The sequence below is a fragment of the Balaenoptera ricei genome, chromosome 10, assembly GCF_028023285.1.
Source record: "Balaenoptera ricei isolate mBalRic1 chromosome 10, mBalRic1.hap2, whole genome shotgun sequence".
In the NCBI taxonomy this organism is placed as follows: domain Eukaryota; kingdom Metazoa; phylum Chordata; class Mammalia; order Artiodactyla; family Balaenopteridae; genus Balaenoptera; species Balaenoptera ricei.
Genome location: NC_082648.1, coordinates 64556506 through 64579420, shown reverse-complemented (window position 1 = coordinate 64579420; position 22915 = coordinate 64556506). Strand labels below are relative to the sequence as shown.

Sequence of the window (22915 nt, the reverse complement as noted above, 5' to 3'; positions counted from 1 at the left end):
AAGAAGCAGGAAAATACAGTCCATAATGATGAAGAAAAATCTATCAAAACCAACCCAGACCTGACACACATATGAAAATTAACAGGTAAGAATATTAAAACAGTTAATTATAACTGTACTCTATTTTCAGAGAGTTAAGTAGCAATACAGAAGATGTAAAAATGGTTCAAATAAAACATTGTAGGTGAAAACTATAATGTGGCAGATAAAAAATACACTGAAGGGCTTCCCTAGTGGCGCAGTGGTTGAGAATCTGCCTGGACACGGGTTCGAGCCCTGGTCTGGGAAGATCCCACATGCCGCGGAGCAACTAGGCCTGTGAGCCACAATTACTGAGCCTGCGCATCTGGAGCCTGTGCTCTGCAACAAGAGAGGCCACGATACCGCAATGAAGAGTGGCCCCCACTTGCCACAACTAGAGAAAGCCCTCGCACAGAAATGAAGACCCAACACTGCCATAAATAAATAATTTAAAAAAAAATACACTGAATAGGGGCTTCCCTGGTGGCGCAGTGGTTGAGAATCTGCCTGCTAATGCAGGGGACACGGGTTCGAGCCCTGGTCTGGGAAGATCCCACATGCCGCGGAGCAACTGGGCCCGTGAGCCACAACTACTGAGCCTGCGCATCTGGAGCTTGTGCTCCGCAACAAGAGAGGCCCGCGTACAGCGATGAAGAGTGGCCCCCGCTCGCCGCAACTAGAGAAAGCCCTCACACAGAAACGAAGACCCAGCACAACCAAAAATAAATTTAAAAAAAAAACAACACTGAATAGTACTGATGACAGCCTAGACAGTGCAGAAAAAAATTTAATTGAACTTAAAGACATTAAAAACTATCCAAGATAAACACTGGGGAAAAAAAGAGAATTTTAAAAACTGAATTATCACTGAGCTATAGGACAATCTCAAGTGGCCTAATATACGTGTAACTGGAGTTTGCTGAAAGGGGGGAAGAAATATATTTGAAGAAATAATGACTGAAAAATTTCCAAATTTGATGACAACTGTAAACCTACAGATCCAAGAAACAGCAGCAGCAGCAATGAGGCTTTCTAATGCTTTGGATGGAAATAATCCCTCTTTCTTACTTAGTACTAGAAACACTGCTATTACAAAGTATTTTCCAATCCAAGTAAATATCTGATGACAGAGATATTCTGGTAAAATTTATCTGAGCAAAACATTCATACTCCAATTCAAAGGTAAAAAGAGTTTTCTAAGAGGCACATTTGGTATCCTTGAGTTTATGACTTAGCTGACCTAGATCAAGGGACATTCTGAAGTTTCCACTTGGAATTACAGATTTTTCTATTTTAATAGTCACATAAAGATATTTAATAGAAAACTCTACCAAGAACTTTAGGAAATTGAAGGTTTACTTTCTGACCTGAAGCTAAGATTTCTTGTCCTGGTATGTACCACTTGTTTCCAATTATCTCTATAAACTCTTAGAACCAGACATCTACATCATAGGTACAATCTACCAATCTGGGAAGGACTGGGGAATCCAGACAAGAAGATAAAGAGGGGAAAAGTACCTAACTGGAATGAAAAGGGAGGGCTTACAGTAGAATTTCCTTTATTATTTATATTTGTTCAAAATATTGTTACTTGAGTTCTACACAGCTCTGGAGGCATTACTTTCAATACAGTAAAATAATTATGAAATGAAAATTAGTCCAATCTGAAAATATTTGTTTAATACCACTGGGTTCTCAATTAAACCATAAACAATCATGTGAACAACAGGAAAGGGCTCCTCCATAATTTTTGCTTTTTGAAGTCCCAAATAAAGCTTTCTTAGTCATGCAGAGTTTCTCAGGTAACTGAGATCAATGCTTGGTAGGCTTCCTTTTCCACTATTTTACTACAGAGTCTTTAGACATACTTACATTTAAATCTTGGAGATTCATACAGTCCTTGAGGATACTAATTAACTCCATGGAATACAAAATTCTTAAAAAAAAAAAATTCTCTTATTTAAAAAAAATTCATTACAAACACAAACATACACACACAGAATTAGAGGTTGCTGGTTTTTGTTTTTTTTTTAAAGAATACTACCACCACCTTCTACTTTTGCCAATTTCTAGTCTTGCCACCTGATTCCTAGTTGACCCAGATATAAACATATAGAATAATCTTTTCATATCACAGGTACCACTATCCGTGTTTCATCAATTTCTTGAAGAGAACGGAGCAAAAAACCAAACACACATTTAAGAGTCAATATTTATTCTGATTAATATTTTACAAAATTTTGACAGATTTAATTTATGTAAGGAGAGCTAATTTATTAAACACTTTACAGGTTTTTCTTTCCACAGAGTAACACGTTAAGTAGCAAAATAATACTTGGCACAGTTATAAATAAAGAAAATATAAAATAAAAATATCCATAGCTTAAGTATAATAATGATGCTGTTTTATGCCTATTAATATTTCAAATAAATTCCTGGGAACAACAAAATAAGGAAAAAATTCCAAAGAAGTAATTCATGTTTAGAGCTGAGAAATAAGTTCCTATTTGCTAAAAGTATGCAATGAAGCTGATATGAACTATTCCCCAAAGGGTCACCTTCATACACAACTTTAGAACGGGGTTAAAGTGGTTCCACACACAAGACCTACAAAATAATTAGATGGTACACACAGGCATGGTTGGCTCCTGACCATCAGACCATTTCTGAGTTATAAATTTCACTGGTACTATGAGATGGCTAGTACTAAAGCATTAACATTGCTAATATTTTCCATGTATACATCTAGAGTTTTGTTTTTTTCTATTTAACTGAAAGACATCTCCTTTGCACTGGAAAGAATATTGTACCATAAAGAAAGAACATGGTAACAACACTCTCATACAAACTCTGAGAAAACCACCATTGTATTTGACTGTTAATAAAAATGTATTCAATAAAAACTGCAACTGAGTCTTCACGTGAAGTGGCTCAAAATACAAAAAATTAAAATGAATTCTAGCCTTTTATAAATAACTTTGAATTTAAAAATTATCTAAAATTTCCCCCAATTAGTAGTCAAAACTAGCAGAGACATTTGTAAAGTTAACCAATTTTGTACATTCTATGACAAAATGGCACAATGCTATTGCCACCCCACACCCATCTCTTCCCTTTTCAAAAATAAAGTACGTATGCCAATTTTCTAATATTAAAACACTCAAGTACACTAAGAGTAATTTTTTTGATGTATGACTTACGCTCAAAGAAACTACTATATAAAAATGGTACTTGGAAATACTGAACATCAACTATATACATTTTCACTGCTCCTCTTACTAAGGCAAGGGGCGGGTATACCACTAGATTGCTTTAATACCTGTAATCTGCATTTTACAGAGAATACTAATTTTACCAAGCATCAGACATGCAGTGAACTTGCAGGGTATAATGCTTATTAACAGCGATATTGAACATCACTAGAAGCTCATTAATTATCTCCCTTTTCTTTTTGGTTGGATAAAATGAAATGAGCAGCTTTAAATACACTAACACATAGAGACACAAAGAGAAAACTATCTGATAAATTATTTATATGCAGATACGCAATCTTTACACTGGTCTAGGATCTGTCATTGGTCTGACTACCCTTTTCCCACCCTCCCCCAGCCCATTCCCTCTCACAGGTTTCCCACAGGTTGCTCGAACCACAGTTTGCTACAGCGCCTAAGAGGACTAAACCTGTAAACAATAGTTATGGAAGCAGTAACCAACAGTTCACCATGAGAATATGGAAATGCTGCAACAAAAATTGATCAGTGCATCATTTTTGACAATTAGAAAATCTTTCTGAAATTGTTTCAGACAGCATTAACAAATTTCAAAACATTCAATATTGGGAAAATTGAAACAATCTTAGAGATAAAATTCTTTCTGATAGGTCATTTTTTAAAAACCAGAATATACTATTAGCTTTTCTTTTATTCACATGTGCTATATGTACAGAGATCATGCTCCATCTTTAGCTAGACTCCATTATTTTGTCTACACTTTATTTTGCAGTATAGCCATTTATCTCTATTACTGAGAATTTTGCATTAACTTATTTGTTCTGCCTTTTCTTGAAAATAGCTCAACTCTTAAAAAATTGGACTATGTGCACATCAAATTAAATTCTAATTTATGCTTTACGGGATAGTGTGTGCCAGTATACATTCTATGAGGTGTATCATGCACTTAGTAGGGCTTTTAAGTTGAACAAAATAACATGACTTACTATACTCATGCAAGTGCTTTATTATCAGACCATAAAACCTTAGAGCAAGGTTACTAAAAAGTATTTCACTGAACTAGAAATATATCAGCATTGCCAACAGCTGATAGCAATAAAATATTGTTAGCACATTTTTTGGTGAACATTATTTTCTTGTGTCTTTGAAGACATATTACAGTAGATCCCTAATAAAACCATATGATTTTCATCACAGTATTTACATGTACATTCTAACACGTACATAATACTAGTCTGAATCAATTTAAGACAACTTTCTTGGAATTAAATGCAATACTAATAGTAGATTGCATCATAAAATTTAGCTGTATACCATAAATTTAGTTTTAGCTAGAATCAAGTATTTCTGATCAGTATACCATGTCTGTCAACAGAATAAGTTCACTCTTTTTTCATGAAAAATGTTATGAGAACAAAACCAAAAAGTTGAGTATTTTGTGAATTCCCACATTAAGAACCATTAACATTCTTTTTAAGACCTTTATTCTTCCCAGAAGTGGCAGTGTGTTCTGTCCATGTTTACCTTTGTTAATAAAAGTGTTGGAAAAAAAGACTGTAAAATTCACTGTTAGCCCTACATATAGCATGCTATTTGTTCAAAGGATGTGGATTCGAGTGTGAGAGAGACACGGACAGACACAATTTTCAGGCACCACTCAGCAATATGCTTCATAGGATAAAGATGCTGCTACACGAGCTGGTACCCAGATCCTGATATTTGGTCATATTCTATGGTATACTGCCTGGTCCAGTCCACAATAACAGGACGAAAGAGGCCACAGCATCGAAATTCAAAGAAGTCTATAATATTCCTTACACATCCATGGCTAAACACCACCCCCACCAAAAAAGAAAAAGGAAAAGAAAAAGAAAAAGAAAAAAGTCTATTAGTACAATAATTTAATATGAGTTTAATATCATTTTAATGTTAAATAAATTTTTTCAAAACTTAAAATCTCAGGTTTCCTGCCAGAAAGAACCTGCTTATAACTCTACAAAATATGTATGCATTCATGTTTCTTCACGGGTCTGATTTTTCTCTTTTGCTAATACAATGGGTTACACAATTATATTTTAAAGTTATTCAAATTTGCATTTCTTTCATTCCTGTGTAATACGCAATTTTTGATAAAACCTTTCCTTGACTGGTGGCTCTTTGGCAAGGAGACAAACTATATCCAAAATTGAGAGAGTAAAAGACAAAATAATATCAATAGCATAAACTTGACAGTGTACCTAAGAATAGTAATTTAAAAAAAGAAATATCAAGGGAAGTTCCCAAATTTTAGAACTTCAAGAATACCTTTGGAAAAGCAGTCAGTTTTACACCTTATATAATTATTGTGCCTATGGGAGAATTCTCAAAACTACTCAATCGACTCTATTATTCTTGCTTTTATTTAAAGGTTTACATGCTTTCCACAAACATGCAACAATTAATAGCACCACAAAAGCTTGATGGCAGTAGACAAGCAGCATGAGTAAAATTCAAAGTTTTAAATATTTCTATTATTAGGAAACTACTGTTTCTTAACTTTGAATTGAATGCAAATTAAAAAATATATATATAAATAAAAGAACAGGACAGTCTCTTCAATAAATGGTGTTGGGAAAACTGCACAGCCGCATGCGAAAGCATTAAACTGGACCACTATCTTACACCATACACGAAAACTAACTCAAAATGGATTAGACTTGAATGTAAGAACTGAAACCAGAAAACACAAGTGGTAAGCTCCTTGACATCAGTCTTGGTGATGAATTTGTGAATCTGACACCAAAAGCAAAGGCAACAAAAGCAAAAATAAATAAATGAGACTACATTAGACTAAAAAGGTTCTGAACAGCAAAGGAAACCATCAACAAAATGAAAAGGCAACCTACTGAATGGGAGAAAATATTTGCAAATCATACATCTGATAAGGGGTTAATATCCAAAATCTATAAAGAACTCACACAACTCAACAGCAAAAAAGCAAACAATCCAACTAAAAAATAGGCAGATGATCTGAATAGACATTTTTCTAAGGAAGCCATACAGATGGCCAACAGACATGAGAAGATGCTCAACATCACTAATTTTTAGGGAAATGCAAATCAAAACCACAATGAGATATCACCTCATACCTATTTGAATGGCTATTATCAAAAAGACAAGAAAAGCAAGTGTTGGTGAGGATGTATAGAAAAGGGAATTCTTGTGCACTGTTGGTGGGAATGTAAATTGGTGCAGCCACTGTGGAAAACAGTATGGAGGTTCCTCAAAAAATTAAAAACAGAACTACCATATGATCCAGCAATTCCACTTCTTGGTATTTATCCAAAGAAAATGAGAACGCTAACTTGAAAAGATATCTGCACCCCATGTTCATTGCAGCGTTATTTACAACAGGCAAGATACGGAAACAACCTAAGTGTCCATCGACAGATGAATAGATTGAAAAAATGCGACACACACACACACACACACATACACAATGAAATAAAATTCAGCCATTGTAAAGAAGAAGGAAATATAGCCACTTGCGATAACATGGATGGACCGTGAGGGCATTATAAGTGAAATAAGTCAGACAAAGAAAGACAAATACCACATAATATCACTTACATGGAATCTGAACAACCAAACTCGAGCTCACGGATACAGAGAACAGACTGGTGGAGGGCAGAGGCTGGGGGTGGGGCTGGGCGAAATAGGCGAAGGGGGTTCAAAACGTACAAACTTCCAGTTCTAAAATAAGTAAGCCCTGGGGATGCAGTGTACAGCATGGTGACTATAGTTTATATTGTATCACATATTTGAAAATGGCAAAGAGAATAGATCTTAAAAGTTCTCATGACAAGAAAAAAAAAATTTGCAACTAAGTATGGTGATAGACGTTAACTAGATTTTAGCGGTGATCATTTTGCAGTGTATACAAGTATCAAACCATTATGTTGTATACCTGAAACTAATATAATGTCATATGTCAATTATACTTCAATTAAAAAAAAAAAAGAAAAGAAAACTAGGTGTGTGGAAATTTTTGTGTCATTCAGAGGGCAAATAAAGTAAGTAATTTGCACCAAAAAGTAGCTGCCCTAGAGTCTGGGAAATTTCCCTAAATAATAAATTTTAATCAACTGTATTTTTAAAAATCTTATTTCAATTTTCTGGATACATTCATTTTTGAATGAAAATTTATAAATTGATGGAAAGGTTAAAGAACAAATACTAAACGTTAGGTCAATAAAGTTTGAATTGTATAATCAAGGAAAAAAACAAATATCACAAATTTACATACAGTTAATGTGATAAATACTAAAGTTATGGTGAACTAACCAATGTTTCATCTGGCAGAAATCTTGGTATTTGGTATGTTTTATAAGCTATTTCACACATTGTTAAGTAAAATAAATATTCCCTGTTTCATATATTATTGCCATTCTTAAAGAAAATACTTCTCTTTGATGTACTCACTAGATATTTGCTAAGTTTAGTTAGTAAGGAACTTTATATGTCAAGAGAAAATATTAAATTCATAGATATGTACGTACTTGAATGGGCTTTCAATAGATGTTGTTGTGACTTTAAAGTGCTTGTATCTTCTGGCATTCATTCTTTCATTTGTAGTAATACCTAAACATGATATCTAAGAGGCAAGAGAAAGCAAACCATTAACTCTCTGAATATTTAATATAAAACAAGTTAATTCTCAAGAGGATCAGGATGGGGAGAAAAATGATGAAGTCTGTTTCCGGCTTTCCATCAGGAGATCATCAAGCTGGTTCACACGGTACCATCTGACTCTGTGAGAAGTAGCTGGTTAAACGGGGAAAATATTTAAAAACAGGTCACCTGGCATTGTGTATGTGGAGGCATGGACATTATGTACATACTACCTCTCCATCAGCCCCTTTAAGAAGGAGCTTTTTTAAAAATCCTAATTAAAAAAAACTCTTGAATAAATACTGATATTTGTAGGTAATAAAATATTAAAACACACACAAAATTAATGGAACCATCAGTCTAAACTCACACTTATATCCAACTGGATGTATGTAAACCAGGAAAGAGAAATAAAAAGTTTTGACGACAGTAGTACTGATAGTTAAAAGTTCATAATATAAGAAGAGGGAGGAGAGGTGGAGAGAAAGAGTGAAGAAGAAAGGAACAGCAAATTGAAAATTTTAACTCTTGAAAAACTTTTAATTACTGAAAAGTAGGAATGGTTATAAAGAGAATACATTGTTATCTTTTAAGCAAGGAGTGAATTTTTAAGAGTTCTCAGCACACTAAAGAACAAATAATGCACTTGCACATACCTGATACATCTGACACATGAGTAATACAGCCACCCACATGAAATGAAAAACACTGTTCAGAAACATCCAAAACATCCAGGGTGAACATGTGGCAATTTGAGTAATATATGTCCAAAATCCATCCTTGGTATAACTGGTCTCACAGTGGAGTCCCCAGTCTAAAATCAGAGCAGAAGAACTCAAATTTACTCAATAATCATCCAAGCACCTCGTGCGGACATTTGTGGTAGGCACCACTTAGAAAACACGATCCAAGAATTTAACCGATGACTTTCAATGCAAGTATTTTTATACTCTTAAATAATCCCCTTGTATATTAGTGAAAAAAGTATCAAAAGCAGAAATAGAAAAAGCAGCAGGCAATCCTAAAAACAAACAAACCTGTACTGTAACGATATACAGTTTTTATTTGATTGGTATTGCATACATATAATACGTAAAAAAACAATTCCTTTATACAAAGATAAGATGATACAGATATGTGAGACTTCTTTGGAGGGGAGGAACATAACACAAGATGACCTTGGTGAGGGGGGCTTTTTCCAAAACAAAATCTACTCTTTGAGAGCTGCTGCCGTAAAGAACTGATGTTATGAGCAGGACTATGCTCTCTCTCAGGTGTCTTGGGCTGCCAGAAATCAGGTAAAGATCTCTGACCAAATCGTTCTCTCTGTTAATCCCTATTTGAGGAAGTAACCTCCTTTTTCATTAGGGCAATAACAGAGATTATTCTTAATATCTGTGGGAGTAGGAGGACTAGGAAATCATCCGAGACTTATTTTTAAGTCAGCATCTAATACATCTTTGTGCTAAATACCACCAAGCCCTGAAGGACAGTAACTAATATTTTCATTTAAATTCTTTCCAAATTATGTTCTCAGTGCAATAAAACTCCATCATTTCTTCTAAGATACTATACCCATATGATCACTGAATGACAACTTATTCTTAACCTTTTAAACATTCTCTAATAGGCAATAATTATACCTTACTCTTCAAAACATTTCAAGTTCTGTGCAAACTTAACTGTATTTTCCCAGCTGTTTGGTAAGAAAGAGCAACTAGCACAATCACAAAATCTATAAACTACTAGAGTAAAGCAAGCATGTGATGTGAAAAATGTTGGTGTTTTTTACCCAGAAGCTTTTCAAAGCCTATTAAAAAGATAATTAACTGATAATTCTGTTTCTTATACTCTATGTTGAACATGTTTGACAGTTCTATATCTATTTTTTCTTTATGCTTCATTGTAGTGAGGTGCCCCAAACCATAATTTTTAGTTAAAAGACATTTGACATTATCGTATTTTTTGTTAATATGGTAAAGCATGAGTATGCAAACACGTGTTTTAAGAAGATAAAAAACTAACTGTACTCACAAGAAATACAACCATAAATCATCCAGCAGATCATAAAAAGCAAGAAGAATAGGTAGCCCATAAAGTATCTATGGTTGCCTGCACCTAAAGAACAAAACAGAAGCAATTTTTTTTAGCTAAGAAAAAACAACTGGAAATACACCTAGGGGTGAGGTAGGGGTGGGGAAATTCCATGAAAAGTGAGGTACACCTTGGACAATAATCACATACATTATTTATTTTACAAAATGTTCTTCAAGAAAATAAATGTTTTAATAAAATTGTTAAAATTAAAATGCTTATAATGACACACAAAGATGTAGTGACTGCAATGATATTCATTCAAAAGAGTCTTAAGGAACCAAATAAATCACAATTTTGAGCTTTAATTCTATTTGCCTTGAGGTTTAAATAACCCTATTTTATCTTTAGTTTTATAAACTTTAAAATCCTACTTTTTAAAGGCTTCTCCCCAACACAGTCATACAATATTTGTAATGTTTCCCTGCTGTCCTCTCATAAAATCTCCAGGGCCACGTCTCAGACCACTTAGTTCATTTCCTCAGACTATGCCATTCTTGAACACTGAGATATGTAGAGTTCTTATCTGTCATTCTTCTCTGCCTCTGTACATAACAACCTTTAAATATTTTTTATTGCCTTACTTTCTTTAGTTTAACTAAAAAACAACACAATCTGCCTCTTTATTGATTTCACTGTTATCCAATGGATAAAATAGGAAAGAGTAGGCACCAGAGAGAATTGATAGAGAAATTATATCAATCTTTTCTAGACACTGATTTTATGATGGCTTTTTCCCTCTCTCTTACAACTGAGTTGATGTTTTGCCACTCAGAAAATAACTGGGGGAACGAGGGGCATTGTAGGGTGCTAGAATGAACCTTCTACACCTACTTTAATATTGTACTTCATTAGTTACCTAGAGTAATTTAAATGAACAATATATTTAGAAATTACTAATAAAACTTACCTACACAGTTGCCCACCCATGGGCAATGATGGTCGAATTTTGCTATACAGCGGTTGCACACACCACAATGTTTGGACCTCACTGGTTTCCGTATCTGTTAACAGGCATGTTAAAAGATTATGAAAGGCACTATACCTAAGAGAGGAAAGCCGAACGTTTTATTTTCTCAAAATACAATATGAAAAAAACCCGGTATTTTTTGAAAAGGATTATACCAAGGTTTCCAAAGGAATAGAACCAAACAAAAATCACTTTTGTTTAATAAAATTTCAACTGCAACAACAAAGATGAAGAGGATAAGTCTACTCTAAAATATAAATTCCTAAGATGGGGCAGAACCATCAATTCACAAAAATAATTAAGAATCAAAGACCAATTTGCTGTTGCAATGAATGGTACTCTATTTAATTCACAGCCCTCAAATTCCTCAAATATCACTCTTGAGGCTTCTTAATGAAAATGTATTGCAATTAATGGTCATAATACTGGTTGTTGCTTAATAAAATGAAATTGGTTCCTTAGTAAAAGGAAGGTCAATTTAGAAGTGAATAAAAAAGAGCTTTTAAAATTCCCATCACTAATAAAATGTCTTCCCAAAGTTTACAAATCTAGCAAAAAATCCCAGTACGTGTACACGTCTTTCTTTCAGTGAAAGAAATCTGAGATCTCAGATTAAGGTACAGCACTTCCTCTGCTGAACCGCACGACCTTATCTAAGAAAGTACAACATGCTTAAGAAGTTTAGGCAGTCCCTGTTTGTTTCAAAAAACATAAAATACATTCTTCAGGTCTTCACAGGCAATAAAAAACTCATGTTTATGATGTTTTAAGTGTTGTGAAATGTTTTTCTCTACAGTACTCTAAGGCAACCAAGTGAATACAAGAACTCACTAGTGACCTTCAAAGAGCTGCTCGCCCCAATGCTGGACACATGACAAGAGCGAGAGTTATTAACCCTTGCTGGAAACAAATTTTATAATATCCTTTATCGGTGTTTCAATAAAAGCACTAACATTTCCCCAACAGTTTGCATAAATTACACACTATTCTGAGGTACTAAGAAAAAGGCATAGGTGCACTATGCAGTTCTTACATGTATTAAAAAAATCTGTGGACCCAAGAAAAGGTTAAGTTATTCTTCACCACAGATATGAGACTAAATCTATTAGCAGAAAGAAGTAGGATATAGCAAACAAATTTTACCCTTACTTCCAACTCTCAGCTAAGTCTCCCCTTTGGGCAACAGCTGTCAATGAATTCCGCACAAAAACTGACACAAGGCTCCTGAACACAACAGTTGCCTTAGTTCACTTACAGAGCAATTCATTTTTAGAAAATTCTGATCTACATGTGTCTTGTGTATTTTTCAAAGTAAAGGATACCCATATAATGACAAATACCTCTGACAATTTGAATCATTTTATAATAGGACAAGCTCTTGATTTTACAATAACAAATTATCTATCCAGAATTACGCAGCTTACGATAACATAATATATAATAAAATGTTTATATAATAAAATGTTTATGCTATGATGAGAGAAAGTCTTGTTCTTACCATCAGATATTTACTTAACAATGAAACTGTATTGAGCAACTCTATATAAAGAACCTGTTTGCTGACTGCAAGACTGATGCTCTCACAATGAAAAAAGAAATGGCGGGCTTCCCTGGTGGCGCAGTGGTTGAGAATCTGCCTGCCAATGCATGGGACACGGGTTCGAGCCCTGGTCTGGGAAGATCCCACATGCCGCGGAGCAACTAGGCCTGTGAGCCACAACTACTGAGCCTGAGCGTCTGGAGCCTGTGCTCCGCAACAAGAGAGGCCGTGATAATGAGAGGCCCGTGCACCGCAATGAAGAGTGGCCCCCACTTGCCACAGCTAGAGAAAGCCCTCGCACAGAAACGAAGACCCAACACAGCTATAAATAAATAAATAAATAAAAAATAAAAAAAAAAAAAGAAATAGTTAGAAAATGTGTTTTCCACTTGGGATATTCTTTCTACAATCATAATTTGGCTATATTTGATAAAAATGAGGGTACTTTTAGAGAGAAAAGGTTATGTTTCAATAGATGTTAAATTCTAGTTTTGTTAATTGAGGTCAGTATTTACCGTCTAAAACTCTCTTCTCAAATAGCTCTTTGTTACTATGTTATGTTATTGTAAAGTTTAACTGAGTTATTAAGAAGATATCCTAAGCTTGTTTCTGAAGCTGATCACTGTAATCTATCTTTGGATGAAGATCAGGTGCCCCATGATCTATAACCAAGGGGTTATGCATACTGGAAAAAGCATCATTTAAAGGACTGCCTCCAACCTAGATGAAAGGCTTCTTATCAGGTATTCTCAAGTACCTCATGCACAAGGAAACTGAAGGCAATCAACTCTTAAATTCATATTTCCCAATTAAGAAGGGCCTCTGCATTGAACTGTCTACAGAAAAGACTGCTGACCCCAAATGACAACCACACCAGGATAAGAAGACAACAGCAGTGGTAGGCAGCTGACCCAAGAATCTGTATCAGCCCTGAAGAACCATCCAACTAATTTAATTGAACTGTTTATCAATTATTTATCTTCCTACCAAAATGGAAAGTTATTGTTTTACTTCTGACCATACTTTTAACCCCAATGTTCAGGATGGAAAGAAAATTCTCTAGTGAAGTTGTCTAACTATTCATGACATGTATCACTGCTTGTTTTGAGTGTACTGCTAAAAGCACATATACAATGTTTGAATGACAATTTGGTATAATTGATTAAATGCATAGCCTATAAAGTGTTAAAAAAAAAAGAACCTGTTTGCTATATGGCAAGGATATCAGCAATGTATACCTGACTTTGCGGAACAGAATAATATTTTCACAGAATAGTAGAGTATAAAAATGTTCTAAATGTTAAGAATACAATTCTGTAAATTATCTATTGTAAAGCACAGAAACAAAAGCCTTTTTAAAGCATGCTTGAAAATACAAAAGAATCAGTCTAAAGTTGTTACCAAGAGTAAAGCAGTATATATTTTGAACATCCAAAATCATAACTGTTAGGTCAAAGAAACAAACAACCAAACAACTGTTTGGTTAAGTGAAACAACTTAAAAGAATCTGTAGAAGTAGAGCTTAGTTTCAAAAACTCATTCCAGAATCCTAAACTAAGTCAATTATTTTTATTATTATTCAACTGTTAAGATATTAGTTCAGTTGTAGTGTATAACTTAAAGGTATAAAAGAGCATTTAGTTTCAAGCATGATTTGGGGATATTTCCATTTCCATGTAGAGAAATATGGTTTAACCACTGCAGCAGTCCATATATTTTCCACAAGAACTAATTATAAAAATTAAGCAGAAAACCATTAAAACACAAAACAGTATTATTCTATAGAAATTAGATGTCTATAGTAATAAAACAATGTCAATATCACTATATCTGATTCCATAAGTAAATGTCATTTAATTTCATATATAGCTTTATCTATGACCTGGTTGAATATGATATTTAATATCAATGATAAAATAGTGCTCTAAGTTGAATAAACACTCTAATACAGATGGATAACTGCTCTAATTGAACCAGTTTAGAGGCCATGTTGTCTTAAAAGTTATGTAATAATTTCCCACTGTGACCTTTAAATATAAGAATAAATTTTCTTAAAATGTAATTAGGATAACAGTGTATTAGGGAATCATAGTAAACTTTTGATTTTATATACTTTTATTAGTTAGCTTTTTATTTGCTGAATTACATTTTAAGAGAGAAAAAGAGAATAAGAATGAATATAAATGAATGGCACCACTGAATCAGAAGTGTAGTTAAGGTCTACCATCGGGGGAATAAGCACATTGGAAAGGAGACATCTTTTCACCATCTTTCCTCTCGTACCATGATCTAAAAGGCATTTTGCGGGGGTGGGTCAAGGAATGTGCTCAGTGAAAGAAACTGTCCTGGTTTCCCAAACTCTCTACACTATGCCACTGGTAGGGGAAGAGGAGAGAGGGAAGAATAAAGAAAAAAATATTACCAAACAGGTACTGCAGAATATACTGAGGTCCAGACTTCCTGTCTCTGCAAGTTCAACTATTGTCTGTGAATTAAAAAAAAAAAATTATTCAAAACAGAACAATACCAACTATTGTGCCATCAATATGAGTATCAATACACACTACTAAATATAAAATAAATAACCAACAAGGACCTACTGCATAGCACAGGGAACTATACTCAATATTTTGTAATAACCTATAAGGGAAAAGAATATGAAAAAGAAAAAATAGATATATGTATAACTGAATCACTGTGCGGTATACCTGAAACTAACACGACACTGAAAGTCAACTATACTTCAATAAAAATAAATATATGAGTATCAGCAAACGCAATGCTCATTTTTAATTAACCAATGTTTTCAGCTGAAGATAATAAAATCTCTTTGCTTACTTCTGCTATTTCATTATAATATGAATATTGGAATTTTATTTCTTGGATATATGAAAAAGCAACCCTAAATTTAGTTATGGGAATATTTCTCTGAGAATAAAACTAAATGACCTATCCTAAGAACTAGTCTGTATAAAGTTTTGATGATTAAGGGATGAATGTAAACCTACGTCCAGTAAAGAACTGAATCTTCAGAACTGGATTATGACTAAGAAAACCTGGCAAATCAATAACCAGTAATGTCTAAAGAATACTGTTACATAAGGGTAGCACTCTTTATGCAGCCTAGAAAGGGGAAGATTAGACCGTAAGAACCTACTAGTATTTTAATCCATTGTGGATAGGAAATAATTCATCAGGATTTGTTCTGTTTTCAGAGACTGGATTAAACAGCTCTTAAAAATGATCTAATTGCCTCTAATCCAATTCTCTACTTACCGTGACATCTTTGGATTATAAATTCAGTTTCCTACATACCTCAGCTATAGATGAGGGGTGCCCTGGATCATATATACAAACATTTCAGTTATTAGAACAATATATCTACACTATCAACCAGTTTAGTGGCCTTCTAATTTACAGTCATTTAACAAACATTTACTGAATGCATATTTATTTGCTGAAGGTTTACAGAGATGTGTAAACTACTGTATTTGTCCCTCAAAACAATCATAATCCTTATAAAGGAGAGAAACATGAAATTTTAAAATGTCATGGAAGTGTAAGGACGGACATCACAAGAACACCAAAGGTGAGCACCAACTACACAAAATCTCAGTTTGGTTTGAAATCTCTAGTTTCCTTTTTTGTACTCTATTATAATCTGCTAAAAATACTGACAATCTGGCAATAAAACACATGTGACTAGTTAGATTGCATCTTGCTACCTTTTTCTTTTGTTCCTCTGTAGCTTTAATAATCCCTGGATCTGATTTCCAAGATTTTCCAAAATTGTAGAAAAGTGCAATACTGTTGACAAGGAATGGAAGATGGATAAATAAAAAGTTGAGATGTACCTAAAGTTAAGGAATCTAAAGAAGCAATGAAAACTAGTTATTATTATAGGTAAACCTATAATCTGTAAAATTTTATCACACACACACACAAAAACCTACAAAAAAATACAAGATGGTTTGTTTATTGCATCAAAATAGATTACATCTATACATGCTAGTCTATCTATTACATCAAAATAAATACATTTCCCATTCTGCTCATAAGTAAGTATAAACAATAAAAATGTGAATTGCTTATAAACTTTAAATCATGTAGGGTTATCTGACACTTTTTAAGTCAGTGAATACATTATTTTTAAATGATCATTATTTCTTTTGACAAAAATGAAGGGACTTCTCATGTTCAAAGTAATTAGCATATTATCAATATTTTATCAATATGCATTAAAATCTACCACTTAGATATCATACCCATCTATTTAAAAGATTGTTTTTACATTCTCTCCATTGCCATTTTTGCCCACATTCAAGGTGACCTTCATTTTAGAAAAGGTACTTATAAACTTGCTTAAAACAGAAATAGTTTCTATGTTTACATTTTTCTACCTAATGAAAATATAAGAAATGTACTAGGCACTTATAAGTGAAGAATCAAAGACTATTTTCAATAACACTGGGAGAAATAAAGCAATGTTGCTAGAGCAACACATTTTTGGGACACAAAACATACCATTTTCAAGATTTTACGTAGGGACAAAAGCTGTCCACAAAATTTCCCACGAGAATGGTGCCTTCCCTGTACCACAGAAGAAAGGAAAGGCCTCATCACCAAAGTGTGGGAAGGACACTGACAGACAGGGACCTGTGTTCACACACTGACTGCACTAACCCTTCTCTTCCACTAGTCTCCCCACACAGTTCCTAGTCACATCCCCATAACTGACTGCCCCTAGCTCAAACCCTTTGTCTTGTCATTTCTTCACAAATGTATCGTTTCTTTGCTAAAAGGCATAAAGATTCCTACTCTGGTCACTTCTTCAGGTCTTCATTATTTATGAAGGCCCCCATGTACATGTAAAAAAACAAAAAACCAAAAGATTTAATAAAATGTTATGCTGGGAATTCCCTGGTGGTCCAGCGGTTAGGACTCCTCACTCTCACTGCCGAGGGCCTGGGTTCGATCCCTGGTCAGGAAACTAAGATCCCACAAGCCACAGAGTGCGGCACCCCCCCCAAAAAAAAGATTTTATGTAGTACAAGTATCATACAAACATTCTGTAAGACTTTTGGACATTATCATGTATACACACTCTTTACATTTCTTATGAAGCACAGGTAAGAAAGAACAGCTTCATGAATGAAACAATCCTATATTTGTTTGGTAAATATGAAAACACTAAACAACCACTTAAAATACAAGAGGAAAAAAAGGGAGAAGAAAGAGTAGTTAATATCACCTGCCATATATAAAAGTGATTTCTCTTTCTCCAGTTCCCTATTTACTCCCAACTTTCACCATCCTTATTCCCCAAAATCCATGGGTACAACCAGCAGAGAATAAACAGAAAGTCAAATTTTCAGCTCTTCCAACAGGCAAAATTCGCTTAAGAATAAAGCTGGATAAATGTATGTGCAACGAATGCTGAACCATGGCATTTTTCAGGGTAGTATCTTATTATAACAGTTTCAAAAAGTGCTAACATATAAATATATAGGTCAGGTTCTTACAGCCTGGATTAAATTTGCAGGGAGCTAACTAGCAGCTCAGTAAATGACTACAGATTTGAAAGGGATATTCAGGAATTAAATATCAGATGACCTTAAAGAATTTCTTTGTTTTTTTAAAGGTAAAGAGATTAGATATCTTCAAATGGTAGTTTAAACTTAGCTTTAGCAATAGATCAGTGCAGTTAATTTAAAGCATTTAACAGAAATTATTTTTTGGTATGGCTGTTTTTTGTAAACCTTTTTTCCTAATGAAAGTTAGAAAACACTAAAAAGCATAAAGACAAAAACAATAACTCCACAACCCAGAGATAACTCCTTTTATTTTTGGTATTCTGCACTTTTAATCATAATTGAGATCGTTGTGTATTTATTAACATTAATAAAATAACACTTATTTATCACTGACTACAAGCCATTTAGGCTGCACAAAAACCCTATGATAAAGCCTGCTGCTATCCCCACGACAAAACTGAGGCAGAGGTTAATTAAGCAGTCTAAGATTAAAGAATGGATTAGAGGTGGAGCTGGTATTACAAGCTAGGCTCTTACTACCTATGCTATTCTGCCTCGCCAAAGTGCTCTGCAGTATATCCTGGGTCATTAAGTACTATGGGAACAATATCTTTGGGTATGAACATTTTTATAGCTTGATATATATTTTTCTACCATCAGATTATTTCCAGAAAGATACACCAATTTATAACCCCACTAGCAATACATATTTGTTGATCACTATGTTTGCATTAGCATTGAGTAAAGGAAAAAAGTTGCGAATTTAGAAGCAAGAGACGCATTATTTTATTCTTAATTTGTATTTGCTTAAACACTCCTCCAATTAGAAATAAAACAAATATTTGTCATCAACGTTTTCATTTAAATGTTTATGGAATCTTCTTTTTCCATTTAACTCTTTAATCTACTTGGATGTTATTTTGATGCCTGCTGTGAACTGCAGCTCTAACTTACCGTAATACCCCCAAAATGAACCAAAAACAGTAAATCAAACCAACCAACTGACCCGCAAAATGCCAGCAACAACTTTGGAAAGAGGACAACCACACTATACCATGAAGTTCAAACTGGAGGTCAAGGAAAGAAGATGATTCTGGTGAGACAGGCCGCCTGGGGTACTTCTTAATCCCACCTCCATCTGTATTAGTAGTATGGGAAATGTGGATGAAAAGACAAAGACAGAATTCTTATCAATCCCACTCTGGACTTCTGCTATGGACTGAATCATGTCTCCCCTCTTCCAAATTCGTATGTTGAAGCCCTAACTTATAATGTGACTGTACCTGGAGATAGGCTCTTTAGGAGATAATTAGGTTAAATGAGGTCATAAGGGTGGGGCCCTAACCCAACAGGACTGTGGCTGTATAAGAAGAGGAAAGGAGAGAGCTCTCTCACTCTCTTCCTGCCATGTGAGGACACAGGGAGAAGGTGACTGTCTGTAAGCTGGGAAGAGAGCCCTCACCTGAACACAACCATGTGGGCATCCTGATCCAGAACTGTGAGAAAATTAATTTTTGTTGTTTAAGCCACACACTCTAGGATATTCTGAAATAGCAAAGATCTAAATATCAGAAAGAAGTCATTTTTCTCTAAATTATTCTATAGCTTAAACAAAATTTCAATCAAAATTGCATTAGGCTTCCCATGGAACTTAAGGAGCTGATTTTTAAAAATTTAAGTAGAAGTGCGAAGGGCTAAAAAGAGGTAAGATACTCCTGAGAAACAAAAAAGTTGGGAAACTTGGCCTACCAGATATCATGAGTTAAGAATAAAGCTACAGTAATATGATAATACAGTACTGGTAAGGCACACAGATCAATAAACCGAATAGACTACAGGAAACTTGATAAACATCGAGGTTGATACTGCAACTGAGTGAGGAAAGAGTGTGTTGGGGCAATGAGTTCTCTAATGAGCAAAAAGGAAGACACTGACCTCTCCCGTCACATCATTCGTTATACACAGTAGTCAAACACATGTGAACTAAGAACTTTTGTAAGAGTATCTTTAATGACTTCACAGAAACCTGCACATGTGCACAAAAAAAGATATACAAGAATATTTATAGCAGTATTGTTGGAATTCATAGGTGATGACTGGATACCTAAAGATAGGGATTAAAAAGCTTAGAAAATATAAGAAGAAAACTAGCAGAGATACATGTAAAACTGAAGAAGCCCTAAGAGTAAACTATAGGAAAAAATGCTCAAGAGGAAAATGCATAGGAAAGAATGGCAAAAATGATAATTCTGCACTGTTTTCATTTTTACATATGTAATGATCCAGGTTCCAGAAGTTCCTCACATCCACCTTTGGTTTAAGAAGCTTAAGATCTGACTGAAAAATAATTATTTTTAGATACAAAATTCCTAATAAGTTATTTCAAAAGTGTTGCCAACACAATAAACAGTAGACTCTACTGTTTACGACAGTGAATTTTAGAGTTGTTTGATTATTATAAAAGAAGTATGGTCAATGAACAAAATTTTCAAATAAATAAAAGCACAAGAAAATCACTCACATATCTCACACCCAGAAATAACCACAGCTAAAATTACATGTACTCACTTCTGGCTCTTATCATTCACACGTTTTAAAATTAGAATCTCTCTGTAAATACAATTTAGTATTTTTTCATTTGTTATATTCTAAGTATGAGCCCATATCACTAAGTCTTAGAAAAGCATTTTAATGGCTATTTTATACTGTACCATATGTCACATAACTGAAAAATCTTTCCTCCTATTCAGGTTGGACATTTAGGTTATTTCCATTTTTTCCCTATTATATTGTAAATGGTACTATGATAAACATCCTTGTAAATAAATCTTTGATCTTATCTCTTATTATTTACTTATGAATAATTAAGAGATCAAAGGCCCTTTCTACAGGTTGCTAAATTGCTTTCTAAGAAGGTTTAGGAACTTATGTTCAGAGTAGAATATAGGGCATTTGAAGACACACTGTATCAGGTCAAAGAACTGGGTTCTATATCAGACTCTCGATAATTACCTAGCTATGTAACTCTGAGCAAGACATACAACTTCTCTGAACCTCAATTTTTCCATCAGTTAGAAAATAGCATTACAATTTGTGTGGTTTATTTTTTTAATCTCAAAGAATTGTTCTGAGAACCAAGTAAAACAACATATCTGAAAGAACTATAAACCAGAAAATCACTAAACAAATATAACGTGTATATGGGGTAATACTTATCTAATGAATAGTAAAAAAGAACAAGAATTTATTATAACAAATGGTTTACATCAATATAATACTCATTACCACCACAAAAACACTTAAGTTGGGTAACATATTATGAGAACTAAAATAACTCTTACACAGTTGATCCTCATGCCTACTAGCTAGAATTTATTTGTAGCTCCAAAATCAATATTGACAGTGCTTTTGCAGTCATTTGTATGTGCAAAGCAGCAAGAAATATGACTTGCCCCATGCACACATTCCCCGCTGAGTTACATGAGGCAATACTCTGCCTTCTTGTTTAGCATTTGTGTGTTTTTGGTGATTTTGCTGTTTAAAATGGTCTCCAAGTATAGTGCTTAAGTGCCATCTGATGTTCCTAGGCACAAGTCTTTATACACAGACTATATAAAACTCTCTGGCATAAAGTTTTCATTATTTGCTACTTTACTAATTATCCTGTTTTTCTCTACTTACATCCAAACAGATTAATAAGAGTACAGCAACAGTCTAAAATTATTTTGAGATATGAATCTGACTTTTTTTCTTGAACATAAAATTTACTGTCCAATTTAGGAAGCAAAGTTAGAAAATATGTCTGGAATACTAAAGTCACTTCAGAGGTCAGTGCTTTTTATAAATTTAAAATAGATGAGGTACTGAAAATGAGCAGATATGTTTTACTCATTAAATGTTCCAATAAGACAGTTCTAATGCTTAATAAATCCCTGAAGAACAATTTTTATATCAAAGTATCATACAAGCCCAGAATGAGCTAGTGAAAACTGCCACATGGAAAAATTTCAGTAGACACTATGCTAAGAAAGTATTTAAAAAGTACTATACTTTCTAAAAGTAATCCTACAATGTTGTGAAAATATAAGAATCAGAAGTGTAGTTACAATTCTGAGGCTCCATTTCACAAAGAAAATTAGCATATTTTGTTTTTGTCTAATACACAAGACAACTTAAAAAGAATGCAATATTAAAACATGTAACACTGTGAAGTAAAACCAGCTATTAATTAATATTGTTCAGAACAGTTAAAAGTCACTGAATAATGCATACCATTTAAAATCTTATATACTTTTTATAGTAATGTTTTGAAAAATGATTAAGACATTTATGAAACATGTACCTTTATTATAATAAAACAGACTGTCTTACTGGTTGATTTTTTTCTATTAAAAATATCAAAAATTGACATTGTCCTTATTTCTTGACATGTGAATCTGACTTCTTGAGATGTGAGATCTGAATCTCACACATACACACACATTTACAACTTCAAATTATATTACTTTTTAAAAGTATAGTGCACATTGAAATAATATGCTGAAGTTAGCAACATTTGAACATACAGCATTACATGCTTTTCATGAAGCAAAAGAGAAAATTAACTGTTACCTATCACAGTAAAATAGTACGTTGTGATAATAAGAAAATATTTAGAGAAAATAATTTGATACTAAAACATGGAAATCACAGTTCAGTAGAAAGGTTCAGAATAAGTGTTATAGAATAAGACAAATATGTGTTTCTACCCTGCTTTATTAGAGACTAGCTGTGTGACCTTGGGCAAGAATAACAGCTTAACCTATTTAAGCCTAAATTTTCTCATCTATAAAATGGAGATGACAGTACTACTGTATAGGATGTATACTAAATGGAG

The 22915-nt window shown here is 33.8% G+C and overlaps 1 protein-coding gene across 3 annotated transcripts in view; it reads right to left on the bottom strand.

The window, feature by feature from the left end:
• Positions 1 to 22915, bottom strand: part of ZDHHC17 (zinc finger DHHC-type palmitoyltransferase 17) — a 125539-nt gene that overhangs the window by 23674 nt on the left and 78950 nt on the right. For 2 of the 3 annotated variants that reach the window (XM_059936555.1, XM_059936556.1), the window contains exons 11-17: positions 16231 to 16355; positions 14928 to 14990; positions 10906 to 10999; positions 9936 to 10019; positions 8558 to 8715; positions 7790 to 7884; positions 2220 to 5079 (exon numbers count right to left, since the gene is read on the bottom strand). In XM_059936555.1, the coding sequence (XP_059792538.1) occupies positions 4941 to 5079; positions 7790 to 7884; positions 8558 to 8715; positions 9936 to 10019; positions 10906 to 10999; positions 14928 to 14990; positions 16231 to 16355 (758 nt within the window). In that variant the 3' untranslated portion in view covers positions 2220 to 4940. Of the gene's footprint in view, positions 1 to 2219; positions 5080 to 7789; positions 7885 to 8557; positions 8716 to 9935; positions 10020 to 10905; positions 11000 to 14927; positions 14991 to 16230; positions 16356 to 22915 lie in introns of those variants that run through there. The other variant, XM_059936557.1, reaches the window with a different exon arrangement.